Source organism: Lampris incognitus, chromosome 10, assembly GCF_029633865.1.
Source record: "Lampris incognitus isolate fLamInc1 chromosome 10, fLamInc1.hap2, whole genome shotgun sequence".
NCBI lineage: Eukaryota > Metazoa > Chordata > Actinopteri > Lampriformes > Lampridae > Lampris > Lampris incognitus.
The window spans coordinates 37,747,432-37,767,751 of record NC_079220.1 but is presented as its reverse complement, the minus strand read 5'-3'; the positions used below and the strand labels follow the sequence as shown (position 1 = coordinate 37,767,751).

At 43.6% G+C, this 20,320-nt stretch overlaps 1 protein-coding gene across 1 annotated transcript in view; it reads left to right on the top strand.

Moving 5' to 3' along the window:
- plcd3a (phospholipase C, delta 3a) overlaps positions 1-20,320 on the top strand; it is a 91,377-nt gene that overhangs the window by 33,853 nt on the left and 37,204 nt on the right. Inside the window, exons 8-12 of the mRNA XM_056288414.1 lie at positions 5,623-5,848; positions 14,169-14,370; positions 14,636-14,780; positions 15,078-15,230; positions 15,438-15,590. Coding sequence (XP_056144389.1) covers positions 5,623-5,848; positions 14,169-14,370; positions 14,636-14,780; positions 15,078-15,230; positions 15,438-15,590 — 879 coding nt within the window. The remainder of the gene's footprint in view (positions 1-5,622; positions 5,849-14,168; positions 14,371-14,635; positions 14,781-15,077; positions 15,231-15,437; positions 15,591-20,320) is intronic.

Below are 20,320 nucleotides of genomic sequence, written 5' to 3'. Positions count from 1 at the left end.
TGGCAACTACATTTAGGTCCCCGGTTTCACCTATTGTTAACTATAGTTTCACCCATGTTTTTGCCTATAGTACTGCCGCCTGTATGTGAAGTAGTTGGACTGAAGACACAGCTTAAATAAACAAGCTGCCCATGTAAGAACAAAGTCAGCTGTCCAAAGTCAGGTCAGGGAACTGAAGAACCAGTGGTGGACAAAGAAGTCCCTTGAGATCCAACACCTTGCAGACTCTGGGGATACCAGAGGCTTCTTCGACGCTACTAAAGCAATATACGGCCCCAACCACCACCATCTAACCCCCCTTCACTCGAAAGATTGGCACACACTGCTAACAGATGAGTCTATCAAAGAGTGGTGGAAAGAGCACTACCAGGACCTGTTTAACCAGGACTCTAGCCCTGAGATGGATGCCTTCCAACAACTCCTTCAACAACCCAAAGAGGAGGACATGGCAGCACCACCTAGTCTAAGAGAAGTACAGGAGGCCATCAAGAAAATTGAAATCAACAAGGCTGCTGGTCCCTATGGAATACCGGCAGAAGTATTGAGGGCAGGTGGACCTACACTACTCAGACATATCCATGCCCTGCTACATAAAATATGGGAAAAGGAGGAAATTCCTGTGCAACGTAGGGATGCACTCATTGTCTCTATCTTTAAGAAAGGGGACAAAGCTGAATGCGGAAACTACCGTGGCATCTCCCTGCTTACCACCACAGGGAAAACCCTGGCTAGGGTCTTGGCCAACGAATATCAGGAAATTCTGACAGAATTCCAGAGTGGTTTTCGTCCTAACAGAGGCATCACTTACATGATTTTTACCATTTGCCAACTCCATGAAAAAGCCCAGGAACAGAATTAACCATTGTACATGGCCTTTATAGACTTAACCAAAAGCTTTTGAAACTGTGAAGTGCCAGGCCTTCTGGTTAGTTGTGTCAAAAATAGGCTGCCCTGACAAATATATCAGAGTACTACAACTACTACATGACAATATGTCAGAGTACTCAGCAGGCTGTGTCATTGCCCCAACCCTGTTCTCTGTCTTCACTGCTACCATCCTCCACCTCACAGGTCCCAATCTGCCTCAGGGAGTCAAAATAATGTACAGAACTGATGGGTATCTTCTGAACATTAACAGGTTCAGGGCTAAATGTGAAACCACCTCCGCATCCATCATTGACCTGCAGTACACTGATGACAATGCCTTAGTGTTAGAAGAGGAACTACAGAGCATACTGGACACCTTTGTACAGACATACAAGCAGCTTGGCCTGGACATTAACATAAAAGATCCATATCCTCTTCCAACCCCCACCCAACAGAAATATGCCTGCTCTGCACCCATCCATCTCTGCAGACAACACTGACTCAAAAACGTGGAAGAGTTCCCATGTCTTGGCAGCCTCCTCTCTTCCAAAACCAACATTGACATTGAAATACACAATTGTCTAAGTTGTGCCAGCCAAGCCTTTTCAAGATTAAGTAAAAGGGTTTTTGAAAACCGCGACCTTCAGGCCAGAAAAAAATTCTGGTGTACAAAGTGGCAGTGTTGCCCACCCTACTGTATGGGTCAAAAAGCTGAACCACATATAGCAGGCACCTGAAGGCACTCGAGACATACCAACAGCAATACCTCAGGGAGATCTTTAAGATCAGCTGGGAGGATAAGCGCTCCAACTTCAGTGTCCTCAATGAGGCCAATATGCCTACTATAACTGCCACTATCGCACAACATCAGCTGAGATGGACTGGCTATGTATTCCACATGTCTGACTCTCACCTCACGAAACAAGTCAAGTCAATTTTATTTGTATAGCCCAATATCACAGATTACAAATTTGCCTCAAGGGGCTTACTCTCAGCTCATAACAGGCTGCCGTGCTCCAGGAGGAGAAAAGAAGCACTATAAAGATAACATCAAGGTCCACATCAAAATATTTGGCATCGACCTTAACACCTGGGGACAAGCAGCAAAAAACAGTGAAGCCTGGAGACTGGCTGTCTGTGAGGGTGTTGGGTGCGACAACCATGACCCCCACCGTACTGCCGAAAACAAGCGCAGACTCAGAAAGGAGCGAGTTACCAGAAAGGCCAAAACCACACCCTCAACCATTGCTTTACACCTTTGCCCACATTGTCCCAAAATATGCGGTTCCAGGATCAGCCTCCATGCCTACCTGAAGACCCACAAGTACCTAGAAGGAGGACAGTCATACTCGACCCCGAGTGACTACTGATGAAGTACGTGGACCAAAGACACAGTTTCAGGAGCAGATCCACTTGGTCAGTGTTAGGGGTTGTCTTATTGCTAAGGGTGGGGTTGTCAATGTCATATGGACTACCTCCACTGCTTCAGCAAGGGGAATGCATGTGAAGAGGGACACAACATCAGAGGAGACTATTGTTTCATCTGCCTCCGTAATGATGTCCCTGTCCCTCATCCACAAAATCCATCCATCCATCCATCCATTTTCCAAGCCGCTTATCCTGCTCTCAGGGTCGCGGGGATGCTGGAGCCTATCCCAGCAGTCACTGGGCGGGGAGACACCCTGGACAGGCCTCCAGACTGTCAACACAGCGCCGGCATACACACACATACCCACACACATTCATACCTAGGGACAATTTAGTATAGTGTTCTGAATGTGATGTTCAGTACTGCCTATCAACTGCTTAAGAATAGATGCCAAAAATTTAGAGATGTTATAGGTCACTGAGTTAATCATACAAACATTAGGCCATCAACAATCACACATCCTGTTTATGTATCTTTTTTTTCTTTTTTTTTTTGATCCTCCCCTTCCCCCTTTTCTCCTCAATTGTACTTGGCCAATTACCCTACTCTTCACATCCGGCTTCGCATCCGCAGACACGACCAATTGTGTCTGTAGAGATGCCCGACCAAGCCGGAGGTAATACGGGGATTCAAACCGCTGACCCCCGTGTTGGTAGGCAATGGAATAGATGGCTGCGCTACCCCATTGAACACCTTTGGGATGAACTAGAACAGAGATTGCAAGCCAGGTCTTCTCGTCCAACAGCAGTGCCGGACCTCACAAATGCTTTTCCCACAGACGCACTCCTAAATCTTGTGGAAAACCTTCCCAGAAGATTGGAAGCTGTTATAGCTGCAAAGTGGGGACCAGCTCCATATTAATGCCTATGGATTTAGAATGGGATGTCATAAAGCTGCTGTAGGTGTAATGGCCGGGTGTCCCAATACTTTTGTCCATATACGTATAAGGCAACACAATGGCCCAGTGGTTAGCACTGCTGTCCCACAGCAAGAAAGTCCTGAGTTCGAACCCCAGGCTGTCCCAGGTCCTTTCTGTGTGGAGTTTGCATGTTCACCCCGTGTCTGTGTGGGTGCTCCGGTTTCCTCCCACCATCAAAAAGACATGCATGTTAGAGTTAATACTCCTGTCTGTGCCCCTGACTAAGGCAATGGAAAGAAGAACTGGAGTTGGTCCCCAGGTGCTGTAGCTGCCTACTGTTCCTATACAATAGGATGGGTTAAATGCAGAATACAAATTCATTGTAAGAATACAATTTGTTGTAAGAATCCAGTGTCAAATAAAGTGGCTTTCATTCATTCATTTAATTCATATAATCTAACAAATTCAGACAATCTATCATCTTTTTCTTCTAACTCCCTGGATCTCGTTTCAGGGGCTCATAAGTATTTACATCGCTAAGTAATGTCATAACTTTCTCATGATAGTCTGTCTGGTTTAATACAACAGTGCATCTACCTTTGTCTGCCAGAAAGATGCTGAGGCAGGCTGAGACTTTCGTCCGCAGTTACGCTGCCTCTGGGTCTGTGATGTTGTTGTTACAGATCACTGATTCCATGGCTGTGGTCAGTTCCACTAGTGGGACTTGTCTCGGCATGACAGAAAAATTCAGCCCCTTAGCAAGGATGTCTTTCTCTACCTGGGTGATTTGTCTATCGGACAGATTCTTCACCCCCTTGTTCACATTACCGGTGGGTGTCTGGCATCCATCTCTCTGTCTGGCATTGTCTGCCGATGTCTCTGGCGTGCAGCAAGTAGGCCGAGTTTCTTTTGCTGCCTTGTTTTCGACTTTCCATGTTGTGCTAGACGAGCCTTCCCCATGAACTCAATCACATATTGGAAAGTGGTCTCATCTACATGCGACGTAAGTCTGTTCGATCTGCTCCTCTTTGGCTTTCAAAATGTCGATGGTAAAACTAGTATGCCTCACCCGTTTGTTCAACTGCTGGCTCTGTGCCTTCTGGATTATCTTGCTAGCTCGGGGTGGCCCTTGACAGATTTCATTTGCAGGCTCTTAGGTGTAATCCTGCTGTCTGCATCTGAGGCTGAATCTGAGGTGGGTCCTGTAGTCTGCCATCTTACACGCCTTTCACTCATACTAACATACAAGTTAAAGGCAATCCTCGCTGAAATGAGTCAAAATGTCTTAATGCATTCTCAATAATCCAGGTAAGGAAATCCCAGAAAGTTGAATCAGTTCATCTGGACATTTAGTTGGAGAAATGTTTCATCACTCATCACCCAGTTGTTCTCAAACCCCAAAACATGCTGCGCCAGAGACTGATCCAACCCAAGGATCGGGTCCCCCGGTACAAACAGAGCAATATAGTGTACGTTGTAAAGTGCCAGGAGGATCCCCGTGACTTATATATCGGGGGAACCAAACAGACTCTGGCGAAGAGGATGGCACAACACAGAAGAGCTAATGTGTCAAGCCAGGACTGTGCAGTCTACACCCATCTCTACAGGCCAATGGGCCACTCCTTCAAGAGTGGGGATGTGCACATCCTTGATAGGGAGGAACACTGGTTTGAACAGGGAGTCAAAGAGGGAACGACCATCCCTGAACTGAGGCGGGGGCTAAGAGTACATCTGCCGCCATCTTATAATGCTGTGATTGTTGTACAAATGGCCCTTTTAACTCTGATTATTGGTCACGGCAATTTGCATATGAAACCAATCACTGGTTTTGGTTGTGATGCAACTGTCCCGGTTTTGGTCATTATGCAACTGTGCTGTTTATAAGGTTGGGGATACCTGCAGTGAGCCGAGACTGAGGAGGTCACTTAGATGAGTGATGAAACCTTTCTTCCACGAAACATTGTGTGCAGATGAACTGATTCACCTTTATTGGATTTCCTTACCTGGATTATTGAGCATGCATCAATAATCATCTGTGTTTTATTACCAAACCCATGGCAAGCCCACCAGCAGCCCCCATTGACCTCCTTATATTTCCTCACCAGTTAGCCAGTTATGTCTTTAATGTAGAGAACTACTACCTGTTACTGCACTTTAGCTCCACATTACACCGGATTGTTGTGTTCATGCTCCCTCAAAATTAAATCCCTACGACTACTTCTCAGTGAATATTTTCTGAAAGTATTTTGATTCTGGAGCTTTCCAGGGAATTTGGTGCATTACCAAAATAAAAGCATGCCACAGTTTACCCAATTAAATAAGGACTCTTCACCGTAAAGCTATAGTGCTACACTGCTTTATTTGTCTTCCTGCTTGTTGAGCTCTTTGACACTGTGGCTCTGACTGTTTTGTTAGGTTTACCAAACTCTTCAAAACCCTTTCCATCTCTGTGTCCTCCATTTTCCAGAAGTGCGACCGATCGTGTGATGGCCGTTTGGATCACATAGAGATTGAGGAGTTCTGCCGAGAGCTGCTGCGGCGGCCAGAACTGGACGCAGTATTCCGATATTATTCTAGCAATGGTTTTGTCCTAACCACTGCTGAACTCCGTGACTTCCTAGGAGACCAGGGGGAGGATGCCTCCTTGTTTCATGCTCAGAGCCTTATAGTTTCCTATGAGCTCAATGAATGGGGTACGTCCTTTAAACACTGTTCTGCCCCAAATATATTTTATATGTTAAAGAGACACTAAGTTGACTGCTGAAATATGTTTTGTTTGGTTTATCTATGCATGGATGATTGTGGAGCTTTTATTTTGAAGCCCGCTATGATCAGGGAAAACAGGAAGTAGGAAGAACCTTAAACTGTGAAAGGGCATGGTTGCATCTGTATGGTTTCTCATGTCTAATCCAAATTAATCCATTGTGTGTATCCCTCAGAAAGCAATGGCTATAAGTGTTACATGTTCTTTACATATTTGATAATTGATAGTGATGGGTTTTATGGACATTTTGCAAGTTTGTATGAACATTAATAGCTTAATGTCTTATAGATGGGTTTCCTGTTTACAGACATTACTGGGTGCATGTGCAGCCAGGGGGCAAAACCGCTTTGGTAGCTCTCAAAAGTTTATGAGACTCAACAATGAAAATGTTGAAAAATTTCCACCCATCCTTTTGGCGGTTTGTGCAGTTTATTGCACAACAGCTGCGCGTCATCTTTGCTGTGTCTGAGCACTATCTAGATTAAAGTCTCTGCTCTGTAGCTGCTTTCTGCCCCCTAGTTGTGCACGCATCTCTGTGATGACGTTGCACAGAAGCCCTCCTACAGCCTATAAGATAACAATATCATATACTTACCTTTGTAGACCATTAGATGAGTAGCAGGTAACGTTAGGCTATTCATATTTACCTGTTGCTCACATAACAGTCCATTAAGGCTATTTTGAATCTTCTTTTCTAGTTTCACTCCAATTCAATCTTGTCATCTTGATTTACCCGCTGTGTATGAAGTCATTAAACGAGCAAGCACGCTCACTCTCCTGGCTCTTAAAAAAGAGTTTAGATGGCTATTTATCTATGTTAACACTTGTGAAGTAAAACACAGAGCGAATAGTACTGTGAAAAGCCACTGATATCAGAGGGATTCATCCACCACAGTTATGGAAGTCCCAAACAATAGAAAAAGATGAAAAAGCATAATCAGTGTCCAGCTGTAAGCACACATCTTCCTCCAAGTGTTCAGTAGCCAGTGCTGCTGCTAAAGCTAGAGCCGCAGCTGAAGCCATGCGACCAGGGTAACATTCACACAAAAGGAGCAAGAATTGAAAAACAGAACCTAATTAGATCTGGAAAAGGCTACACTGGAAGCGGACCTAGAAGAACTAGAACTTTAAAAAGCAGCTGCTGCTGCCATTGCAGAGGCTGAAGCAGGAATACAATGTGAGGATATGTGCTGTGCCAGGAGCAGCGTCTCATCACAGACAAGTAGACAGCAAACATTTGTACCTGGAACATCAGGCTCAGGACAGCTTCAACCCTACAGCACCCTCTCTATATCAAAGAGTCACCGCCATTATCAAAATAGGGAGCCCCTAAGTTAAGCCCTACATACCACCATGATGTCTCACTCCTAATGCCAAAGCACACAGCAGAATGAGTACTTACCAACATCAGAGCACCAGACACAGCTGCCTTAGCACCCCAGATCATACTCTCACTCCTCCTATAAGACCTATCAGGGGCAGGGCTCTTCTTCATTCAGGCATGTGAGCTATCCAAACCATTTTCCTAGGAACAACACACAGGACTCTCCTATTACCTCAGTTGCTAACATGATACTTTGCTAAATATTTGGCCTGCAGGGAGTTAATTACTACAGGGCTTATTGAATTTGATAATCAGCCTGAGAGCTTCAGAGCATGGCAATCCTCCTTTAATGCCACTCAGGGCTTAGAGCTAACATCCAGTGAAGAGTTAGATCTACTGGTAAAATGGCTAGGGAAGGAATCATCTGAACACATAAAAAGAATTTGAGCCATCCATGTCACCAACCGTCAAGGTGCACTTCAGTTGTCTTGGATAAGATTCTAAGAGTGCTACACTACCCCTGAAGTGATAGAGAGCACTCTATTTAAGTGGCTGGACAGCTTTCCTCATCTCATGTTGAAGGAAAATGTTAAACTAAGAGAACTTAGTTTAGCTCAAGGGGATGGTCTGGTCTTAGTTACATTGACACACCTCGAGGCATTAACCATTGAAAAGTTGCCACTGAACCTACAACAGAAATTGCTTTCTGCTGGTTCAAGATACAAAGAACAACACAGGGTTTGCTTTCCCCATTCTCTTTCTTTGCTTTGTCAGCAGCCAGGCAAAGGCCAGAAACGATCCTAGCTTTGTGTGACAAACAGCAGCCACACTCATTACCATAATGAAAGGCCCATAGCAAAGCATGATGGTGTGAAGACTGCTATATCTGTCCATAAGATGGATGTGTTCACAACAACAGATTCAATCTTGATGCATAGAGCAGAGATGGACAAGAAATGTAGTAGTGATCCAGCTAAGTACTGTCCACTTCGTAATAAATCTCATCCTCTGGAAAAACGTAGAGGCTTTAAAATGAAGCTGCTGACAGAACACAAGAAGTTACTAAAAGAACACAGACAAAGTTTGAGGTGCTGCTGTGCTACTCATGTGGCCAAGGAATGTCCAGTGGAGCTGAAATGCATCGAGTGCCACAGTGATCGACAATGCACAGCCATGCTTCCAGACACTACCCTCTCACCAGCAGTGTCTCCTGTGATCAGCCAGACACAGAGCAGCAAAACAACTCCCCTCCAGAGGTAACTTCAAGGTGCACTGAGGTCTGCGGAGGTTTCCCAGTGCAATCTTGTGTGAAGATGTACTTGGTGCAAGTTTTCTGATGAGGATAATGAGAACACCCTTGATCACTTGCTGGCCAGATCTGAGTTTTTCCAGCTCTTTGGCATCCATGGTAACCTTTTGCCTTACCAGATGAGGACCTGTGCTGACACAACTGAAATGACTGTAAGGATGGCAGTCGGTTTTCAGGTAAAAGCAATAAATGATGAAGTGTGTTTAGACTTACCACCACTCACTGAATGTAATGAGATCCTGAGCATAGATCAGAAATCCCCTCAACAGAGGTTGCGCTTTTCCATGCTCATTTGAAACCCATGGCGCCTTACATCCCAGAGCAGGATCCTGAGGCGCAGATCCTAATCTTAATCTACTGGGGAGAGACCTCATATGTGTTCACAAGGTGAGAGAGCAAATCAATTGGCCCTACAATGCACCTTCACCCAGCGTTTGGATTTAGGGTGGGTGATGATGGGAGAAGTTTGCATCGACAGTGCCCACAAGCTTACTGTGGCCATCTTTTAAGACTAATAACCTGCAGAACTAACGTCCATCTTTCTGACACTATATCAGAGTCACATCTGCATTAAAGAAAAGGTGAGCTACGGCAGGGAGCACAGGCATAGTATCTCCACCCATCTGTCCAGCCATTCTGCTGTTGGTGTGCCTGCTGAAGACAAGCTTGGACTAAGTGTGTTCATGAGAACAGAAAATGATAACAAACCCCCTTTGTCTGTTCAAGATGAGACCTTTCTGAAGACCATGCATAAAGAGTTCCAGCGAGATGAGCAAAACAGCTGGATTGCTCCCCTACCATTAAGGTCAAACAGACCATGCCTTCCAAATAACCATAAACAATCCCTCTCCTGCCTCCATTCCTTGTAATGCACACTGAACAAAATCCTGACATGAAGGAACAGTTTGTTGGCTTTATGGGGAAGCTCTTTGAAAACGGACACGCAGAGAAAGCACCCCCTCTCCACAAAAATGTAGTGTTGGTACTTACCCATTTTTGGGGTGTACCACCCCCAAAAGCCGTGTCAGATATGAGTTGTGTTTGACTCGAGCATGTAAGAAGGTGGCATCTTTCCTAACAGCGTCCTGCTCTCAGGCCCTGACTTAAATAACTCCCTCCTCGGAGTATTGCCTAGGTTCAGAAAGGAACTTGTTGCACTAACAGCCGACATCTAACATATGTTCAATGGCTACTTGGTGAAAGAAGACCACAGAAACTACTTAAGATTCATCTGGCACAAGGATAATGACCTGACTAAGGAGGTAACAGAATATCCTATGTGAGTGCATATGTTTGGCAATAGCCCTTCACGTGCAGTGGCTATAGCATATGGTTTTCGAAGAGCCACCCAAGAAGATTGAGAGGTATGGATCTGACTCATGCCACTTTGTTGAGAAACACTTTTATATGGATGACAGACTCATCTCCCCCTCGACTGAAACCGAGGCCACTGATCTGCTCAAATGCATTCAAGCATCACTGTCAAAATCGAAACTTAAGCTGCATAAAATTGACTCACATAGCATGTGGGGAAGCCTGGCCTGAGTGGCTAAAATGTAGGAGGCAGACTCAAAACAGTTGCTATATAATAGAACGATTTATTTACAGGGTGTAGCTACATATGAACTGAACAAACAGCTCCCAACAATTGAGCTTTAAATTAACAAATAAATGAACAAAACTCAACTCATAACAATTGAAACCACTCATGCACACATCCACACCCTGACGTCCTACAGCCCACTAACAACTCCAAAGCTACTGCTTAAATACTCCTTGAGTTGATCAGCAGCACCTGAGTTTAGGCTGCACCGCTGTGGCAAGGAAAGCCAACCCCTGGTACCAACTGAGATGATGATAGGACAAATGGTTGTTTTCTCACCCACTTTGTCACATAGCGTCACAGTGATGCAAGCTTTCACACCTGGAGACCTGGATATGGGCCTAAAAGACTTATTCTTTGATGAAGAAGCTCTGCCTATACAAAGAAGCCTTGGTTTGTGCTGGGACATAATAGACATTGACACTTTTACATTCAGAGTAGCAATTAGCGACAAGCCGTTCATCCGCTGTGGAGTGCTATCCGCTGTCAATAGCCTCTTCAACCCCTTGGGCTTAGTTGCACCAGTGACCATCCAGGGGCGAGCACTGCTCAGGGAACTTTCTGCTGACGTTCATGACTGGGACACTAAACTTCCTGCAGAGAAGTTAAACAAGTGGGAAACATGGAAAAAATCGTTACAGGATTTGAGTAGCCTCCATCTCCCCCACTCATACATACAACAGTCATTCTCCAGTGCCACATACACTGAGTTGTCTCTTCGCCGATGCTTCTAACTGGGCCATAGGAGCAGTGGCTTACCTGAAGGTTATCACAACAGATGGGCAGTGTAGAGATGCGTTTGTGCTCGGGAAAGCAAAGCTAGCTCCTCAACCAGAGCCTACTATCCCTCACCTCAAACTATGCAGAGCTGTTTGGCTGTTGAAATAGCTGAACTAATCCTTGATGAGCTTGACCACAAGCCAGATACTGTTAAGTTTTACTGTGACAGCAAAGTCATCCTCGGATATATACACAATGACTCTAAGCGATTCTTTGTATATGTGCATAATCTTGTTTACCGTATATGCCAGACAACTTCTTCTGAACAGTGGCACTACATACCTACGGATCAAAATCCAGCTGATCTGGCCACCAGGTCTGTGCCCACATCACGGCTTATCAACACCATGTTTGTTTACAGGACCAGAGTTCCTTCACAATCTACCTCAGTCTGAAACAGACAAGTCTTTTAAGCTGGTAGATCCTGAAACAGACATAGACGTGAGACCTCAGCTGACCACCCTTGCTACTCACATAAGTGAAGGTAAACTCACATCAGAATGGTTTCATCACTTGTCCACTTGGAATCTTTGCTGAGAGCAGTTTCTTTCTTGATCCACCAAACTCATTCATACAAGTCAGACTTGTCAGATATGTGTAAAGGATGGCATCAGTACAACAAACCTCGTACTCCAAAGGAGCTGGCAGCAGCAAAGCTAGCCATACTCAAGCCAGTCCAAAGAGATGCTTATGCAGAAGAGAATGCTGTGCTACAAGAGAACAGAGCAATCTCAAGACCTTAGACTTAGTAGACTGCTTTTATTTGTCATTGTCTTATATGTATGTCTCATACATACAAGGGAATGAAATTACGTTTCACAAGGACCTCAGTGCCACATAAAAACAAATAACACACAATAAATATTAAAAACAAAGTGCATTAAAATCACGAATTACTTCACAGACCTAAACATCACAAGCACACCTGACACGGACAGTGAATAAGACAGTCAAAAATTATTTTGCGAAGGTCTAAGTATTCAGACTGTTGAGGAACCTCACAGCCTGAGGAATGAAACTGTTGCATAGTCTGGTGGAGGCAGCATGGATGCTCCAGTCTATCAAGTGCAGTCCTAGATTCTGATCCTTTCATGCCTGATGGTCTCTGGTAGACTGGCGGACGTCTGAGACATCTATTGATCCTAAAGTGAGAAAACCAATCATTTCCCCAAAACAATGTCATGTCACAAAATTACTGGTGAGCCATTACCACACAAAAGTGGAACACAAAGAGTGACAATTAAGATGGGGGCAGTCAGAGCTGCTGGCCTGTGGATTGTTGCTGGCAAGAGGCTGATAGGTTCAGTCCTCATCACTTTGTCACCTGCCATAAGCTAGGAGGGAAGCTTGAGGTGGCCAACCTCCCTCCAGAACATCCGAGCTTGTCCCCACCATTCATGTATGTGGGATTAGATGTTTTTGGTCCCTGGAATGTGGTCACCTGACATACCAGAGGTGCTGCAGCTCAGAACAAGCTGTTGGCTAAACATTTTACATGCATGAGTACGATGGCTGTGCATGTAGAATTTATAGAATTCATGGACTCAGCCATTTGTATCAATCTCCTACAAGGGTTTTTTGCTTTAAGAGGGCCAGCAAAGCAGCGGTGCATCAAGATACAAACTTTGTTGGAGCCAGTTTTGAACTCGGCATGGGTCAAGATGATCCAAGCCAAACCAACACTCTAAAGTACCTTCATGAGAATGGTTGTACATGAGAATTCAACCCCCCACACGCATCTCACATGGCGGGCATGTGTGAGCACATGATTGACATAACCCGAAGGATACTTGACTCCATGTTGCTGCAAACCAAACATACTCACCCGATTCATGAAGTGCTCTGTACTTTAATGGTAGAGGTGTTTGCCATAATCAATGCAAGACCATTAGTCCCTGTCTCCTCCGAACCCTCTTCACCAATGCTCTTGCTATGCTTTTGACCCAAAAACCAGGTGTGCCTACTCCAGGTGGCAGTTTCAGTGAAAGGGATCTTTTCATGTGCCAGTGGAGACAAGTGGAGGCACTAGCAAATGAGTTTTGGACCTGATGTAGATATGACTATCGCCACACTTTTCAGCCAAGGTGCAAGTGGCACACAGCATGTTGAAACCTGCAAGCTAGAGACATTGTGCTACTTAAACAGAGCCAGTCACCTCACAATGAGTGGCCAATAGCTCTGGTCACTTCCACCCTTCCAAGCAGTGATGGGAAGGTCTGCAAAATCCAGGTCAGGATGACATCACAAGACAAATATATTTTTAAGGCCTATTTCTGATGTTGTCTTGCTCCTGCTAAAAGAAAGTCATAGGTCAAGTAAGGACAGTTAAGTCTTGAATGGCATCAGTAAATGCCAGATGGGGAGTGTTCTTCCCCGAATAGGTTTTATATGTTAAAGAGATACTAAGTTGACTGTTGAAATGTTTTTTATTGTTATATATGCAGAGATGATTGTGGAGCAATCATCTGTGCAGGATTTTGAAGCCCGCAATGATAGGGGAAAACAGGAAGTAGGAAGAACCATAAAATGTGAAAAGGCATGGTTGCATCTGTATAGTTTCTCATGTCTAATCCAAATTGATCTATTGTGTGTATCCCTCAGAAAGCAATGGCTGTAAGTTTTACATGTTCTTTACATGTTCGCTAATTGATAGTGATGAGTTTTATGGACATCTTTCAAGTTTGTATGAACATAAGCTTAATGTCTTATAGCCTTTAAGATAACAATATCATATACTTACCTGCTACTCACCTAGTGGTCTACAACGGTGAGGGTGTTCATATTTACCTGTTGCTCACATAGCAGTCCAGTAAGGCTATTTTTGTATCTTCTTTAATAATTTCCCTCCAATTCAATGTTGTCATCTTGATTTACTCACTATTAAAGAAGCAAGCACACTCACTCTCATGGCTCTTGAAAATGAGTTTGGCTGGCTCTTTATCAATGTTAACACTTGGGAAGTAAAACATATAGAGAGAACAGTACAAAACCCTAAACCATTAAGTTCAGACTGGTTTCTGAGACTGTGATTAACTTAATCCCAGTGATATAGAGAGTGTATATTAACCTTGGTTTAAGTCTACATTTCTAAACCTTGTTTTATCTTGTGTTTTCTTGCTTTGTACAAACACCGATCTGACTGTAAGTACAATTTAGACTAGTAGATATCATCACTGATTTTGCTGATAAATTTATGAAAGGATTTGATGGATCTTCTTTACAACTTAATCCAGCTCAGAAGAACCAATTCATGACACAGAATGGTTTCACCATGTACATGCTGTCGCTGGAGAATGATGTTTTTAACCCCGACCATGCCAGAGTCTACCAAGACATGAACCTCCCCTTGGCCCACTACTTCATTTCCTCCTCTCACAACACATATCTTACCAAGGACCAAGTCACCAGCACTAGCAGCACTGAGCCATACATCAGGTATTCATGGAGAGATCCTGTAATCCATTCTGAAACCTAAATCTGCACCAAACAGCTTGGAGTAACGTGTACAAACACTCAAAAGGAATAACATACAATGAAAATAGTAAAGATGGTTTTTAGGAAATAAGTTAATTGGTTTGCCTATGGTTAAAAATTAAGTCCAGCTTTTCTGGAAAAAAGAAGGAAAAATAACTATTTCAAATATTATTAAAAGTGTCAGGAAACCAACATAGCAATATCCCTCCCTGCTTGTCACTGATAGGGCTCTGAATCAGGGCTGTCGCTGTGTTGAACTTGACTGCTGGGATGGAGATAAAGGGGAACCTGTAATATACCATGGGCACACTCTCACCTCCAAGGTGCTGTTCAAAGAGGTTATTGAAACCATTGCCCAGTATGCCTTCAAGGTAAGATAAACTTAGTTATCTTTACTGATGCAATCTTCAGGTTGGACACTATTCATGTAGTTCTTTGTTTGTTCAAATGGAATAGTCTCAAATCAGCGGCAGTAAAACAAATCCAAAATCTTGACTTCTTGCATCTACTAGCTTAAATATTACTACTACATTCTTGGCTCTTAGACAGTCCTGCAGTATCTTGGCTTTAATATTGTGGCATTGGTGTTAAGTCTTGTGCTAACACATGTTGGTTCAGTTGCACTTTAATGGCTTGGGAGAATAGATATCTTCTACTAATTTGTGCAGACTTCTCCATACCCCCTAATTCTGTCCTTGGAGAACCACTGTTCTGTGGAGCAGCAGGCTGTCATGGCCAAACACCTCTGTACCATCCTGGGCAGTAAGCTTCTCACCAAGCCACTCAATGACCAGCCACTGAAGGAACTCCCATCTCCTGAGGTACAAGTCTCCTCAAATGCATTTGTGTGCGCACATACACACACACACACACACACACACACACACACACACACACACACACACACACACACACCTGTGTCCTTGTCTTTCTCTTAGTTTTTCTCTCTTTTGTGCTATCCTGATCCTGTGTGGGAGTCATTGCCACAAAGCTCCCCTAATGGAATATTTCCATGGCTCTCCTTGTAGGAGCTGAGAGGATATATTCTGGTGAAAGGAAAGAAGGAGACCCCTCACCTGGGCCAGCTGGTGAAGACCTGCAGCTATGCCAGTTTCTCATCTAGCTCTGATGATGAGTTAACAGGTGGTAATAGAAACACGCCCAAGAAGGATGCTGGAAAGGTCAGTTCAAGAATAATTATCATTATACCTCTGCAGTATGACTGAGTAGTTGATATATATCTATATTGTAGCGAATTCGAGGGGCAGTCCGGGAACCGTCGCCACAGCCGGGCCGCGAACCCGTATCTCCTGCACCGCAAGCGACAATGTTAACCAGTCGACTAAAGGGTCTGACCCGTTAGTCAAGGACTAACGTGTCTACTTATCCATGCACGTTAAACTACCCCCCTCCTTCGGGAAGCGCGTCCCCGCGCTTCAGCATATCAGCTCCCTCACGCCTCTGGGCACACGCGCTTCCGATAACCTCACGGTCTCACGATCCCACTTCTAACACCAATGTAGCGAATTCGGGGGGCAGTCCGGGAACCGTCGCCACAGCCGGGACGCGAACCCGTATCTCTTGTACCGCAAGCGACAACGTTAACCAGTCTGACCCGTTAGTCAAGGACGAACGTGTCTACTTATCCATGCATGTTACAATATCATGGATTTATGCATGCTCAATAATCCAGGTAAGGAAATTACAGAAAGTTGAATCAGTTTATCTGGACACAACATTTACTGAGAGAAACGTTTCATCACTCATCTAAGTGACCTCTTCAGTCTCAACTGACTGCAGGTATGCCACCCTTATAAACAATACAGTGGCATAATGACCAAAAATAATGATCGGTTTCATATTGTTTGTAGGATTAACTCAGTGACCTATAATATCTCTAAGATTCTGGCATCTATTCTTACCCCGTTGGTAGGCAGTAATGAACATCACATTCAGAACACTAGGATTTTGTGGATAAGGTGAGGGGACATCATTATGGAGGGGGATGAAACAATGTGTAAGGCTATAGGAGTGTGTGTATAGACCACCTTGGCCAATTAACAAAATATATAACCCACTGATCTAAGCTGGGTTTGACAAAGGAGGAGTTGAAGGAAAAAACACAACGGACACAGTTATTTTAGAAAATGAATAAGCTGGCATGTATTTTACAACAAAATGAAATATGTCACAAGTGCACTTCGGTATAGAATAGAAAAATAATAAACTCTGTTTTTTCAGTTCAGTATTAAACCCGCTTTGTTTTTTGTTTGTAATGTCCCTTTAAATGAAAATAAAAATTAGAGCTCTTTTGTTGAACGTCCACAAAAAAATGATGAAAATTCTACCCGGGTAGTATAATTTTGAATTTGGAGATCTCCCAGGAAAAAAGAAAAACTTATCTGACTGTCCAAAGGAGTTGAATCAAGTGCAACTGAACTTGGTATACTATATCCGTGAAGACGTTTCGCCTCTCATCCAAGAGAGGCCATTCCTCAGTTCGTGCCTTTCTGACTAGACCAAGCTAGTCTGACTGGCTGGTGATGAAACTCAGAATTTATCCTCTTGGAGTCGTTATCAGAGCTATAGATGTCCATGGCTCTTTGTGTCCCGATGTTTACCAACGCCCATCGCTAACAGAGCCATAGATATGAGTGGCTCTTTTGTGTGCCGATATTTTGGCCGCGCCCGTCGTTATCGGAGCTATTGATATGCGTGGCTCTCCTGTGCTCCAATCAATGTCCAGCCGCGCCCGTCCTCCTGTGCTCCTCTTATCCTGTGTTTGACATCTTTGCCACTGAGGAAGTGGCAGAGTGCACTGGCTGGAATGGCGGATTTCTTCCCCCACGTGCTGTCCACGTTGCTCTCACTTTGTCAGAATCATACACGGAAAAAAACAAAAAAGCAATCTGCATATGGCAGGAGAAATCAGTAAATGTCTACTACTCAAATGCACCAGATATGGAATTTGACTCTATACTGTATCGCTCACATTCCCAAAACATAGAATTAGGAAACAAATCAACAACAAAAAGGAATTAAGCTACTGAAACAGCATATGGGCTAACGAGACGTAGTCACTTAGCTCTGTGTAGCTAACAGCACTAACCACGGCAGAATCAATACATTCATCACTTTAGATACCACTTTCAATGAAATAGCAGGCTGTATGTTTAATAATCCTCCGATTGTTTTTTTTAAAATAATGGAATATCTTAGGCTCTCGTTATCATTTGAACAAGACAGCAACGAAAATATTAGAGTGGCAAAGTTAGATCAAAGTCAGCCGATTCCGCTGAGCTAAATTGGCTAATGGCTAATGCAGCACAGCTAGCTACTGTTAACACTCACAGGAGAATCTGGGAAAAAGAACACAACATCCTCAAGGGCAATCCTCAACGAAATCCTCTTTAATAATCAAATTAAAAAACAAAAAAACAAAAAACAAAGCAAAACTTAAAACTTTAGTGGCTACGTTTGTAATAATAATAATAATAATAATAATAATAATAATAGTACATTAAACTTATACAGCGCTTTTCTAATACTCAAAGTCGCTTATGTAGACTTCAATCATAGAATTTAGGTCAACTTAATTGCTTCAGTAGCTTTCTAGAATCAGTCTCGCTCTGCAAGCAATCTACGACGTTCTGAACGTGGCTTAGACTGTCCCTTACTACACACTGCTAGCGCCCTCTACTGGATGGCTGGGGGGACATGCTAAAATGTATAACAACTTAATTAGTAGGGCAGCTAAATTTATGGGGGTTACAAATTATTTCTTATGGTGTTACATCTCTCCACGGGTGTTCCTGTTGATGAAGCAGTGGAGGTAGTCCATATGAAATTACAAAATGACCCCACCCTTAGAAACAGGACCACCTTTAACACTGACCAAGTGTGTCTGCTTCTGAAGCTGTGTGTTCAGTCCACATACTTCACATACAGGGGCAGTACTATAGACAGAGGCATGGGTGTGATATGGGTTCTCCAGTCGCACCTGTAGTGGCCAACTTGTATATGGAGGAAGTGAAAAAGAGGGCTCTGATGTCCGATCCAGGGACACCGCCTGGCCATTGGTTCAGATTTGTGGACAACACTTGGGTTAAAATTAAATATCAGGACATACTATATTTAACTGACCACATTAACTCTGTGGACAACCACATCAAGTTCACCAGGAAGGATGTGAAAAATGACAGATTAGCCTTCTTAGACTAGGAAATTGCAGTTGATGATGGGGGGGAGGTTTGATTGTTGATCTGCTTCTTCTTCTTCTCCTTCTTCTTCTTTCAGCTTGTTCCCTCTTTCTCAGGGGTTGTCACAGCAGATTTTTCCCCTCCATAGCTTTCTGTCTGACCCATCCGTCTCCCACAGTCCAACCCTCATGTCCTCCTCTATCTGGTCTCACCATCTTTTCCTTAGTCGTTCTCTTTTTCTTTTGCCAGTTATTTCCAGGTTCAATGCCTTCTTTCCTATATAGTCTATGCCTCCTCTCTGTACATGTCCAAACCATCTCAATCTTGTCTTTCTCAACTTCTCATCCATTTCTCTGATCTTGAACGTAGCTCTCAGTTCTTCATTTTTCTTCTGGTCTTTTCTAGTCACACCCAAGGACCAATACAGCATATTCATCTCTGCTACCTGTAATCTTTAGTCCTCTAATCTCTAGCACTTCTCTCCAATCTTCCAAGATCTGTCCCCAACCTTTCCTTGTCCTCGTTTGCTAGCACGATGTCATCAGCAAACATCATGCTCCATGGTGAGTTTTTCTTAAGATGTTCTGTGAGAGTGTCGATCAGTATCACAAACAGGGAAGGGCTCAATGCCAATCCATAATGCAGTCCTGCCTTAACCTCAAACTCACTTGTTCCCACTGCACATCGAACTATGGTCCTACAGTCCCTGTACATGTCCTGAATTATGCTGATGTAATTTTCTGCCACTTTCTTCGCTCCCTGGCAAGACCACAACTCCTCTCTCAGTACTCTGTCATGTGCCTTCTCCAAATCAATAAATATGTAGGTCAATTCTTTCTGTCCTTCAATGTATTTTTCAGCTAAGGTCCTGAGTACAAATGCCACATCTGTGGTACTTCTTCCAGGCATGAATCCAAATTGTTCTTTCCCTATAGTCACTTCTTCCTAAGTCTCGCTTCAATCACTCTCTCCCATAACTTCATTGTGTGTCCCATCACTTTTATCCGTCTGTAGTTGCAACTTTGAGCATCACCTTTTTTCTTGTAACTTGGTACACTGTACTCTTTCTCCATTCATCTGGCATTTTCCCAGTCTGTATTATGTTGTTGAAGAGTCTAGTAAGGAACTCTATGCAAGTATCGCCTAAGTAATTCCAGACTTCTGCTGGTATGTTGTCCAGTCCCACAGCTTTTCAATTTTTCATTCATTGCAACGCTTTTATCACCTCATCCCTTGTAATCTCTCCCACGTCCTCTTCGTTCCTTGGTGGTTCATCTGTCCTTCTTTCTCTGTTATTCTCTTCATTCATTTGGTGACTGAAATAATCCCTCCATCTCTCTAAAATATCATAAACTTTCGACAATACTCTTCCATCTGCGTCCTTGCTCAGTTTTAATTGTTCAACATATTTGCTTGCTCTGTCTCTCTGTTTGGCTATTACATATATATATATATATATATATATATATATATATATATATACACTATATATACACTATATATACACTATATGTACAAAAGTATTCGGACACCTGGCCATTACACCTACAGGAGCTTTTATGACATCCCATTCTAAATCCATAGGCATTAATACGGAGTTGGTCCCCCCTTTGCAGCTATAACAGCTTCCACTCTTCTGGGAAGGCTTTTCACAAGATTTTGGAGCGTGTCTGTGGGAATTTTTGCCCATTCATCCAGAAGAGCATTTGTGA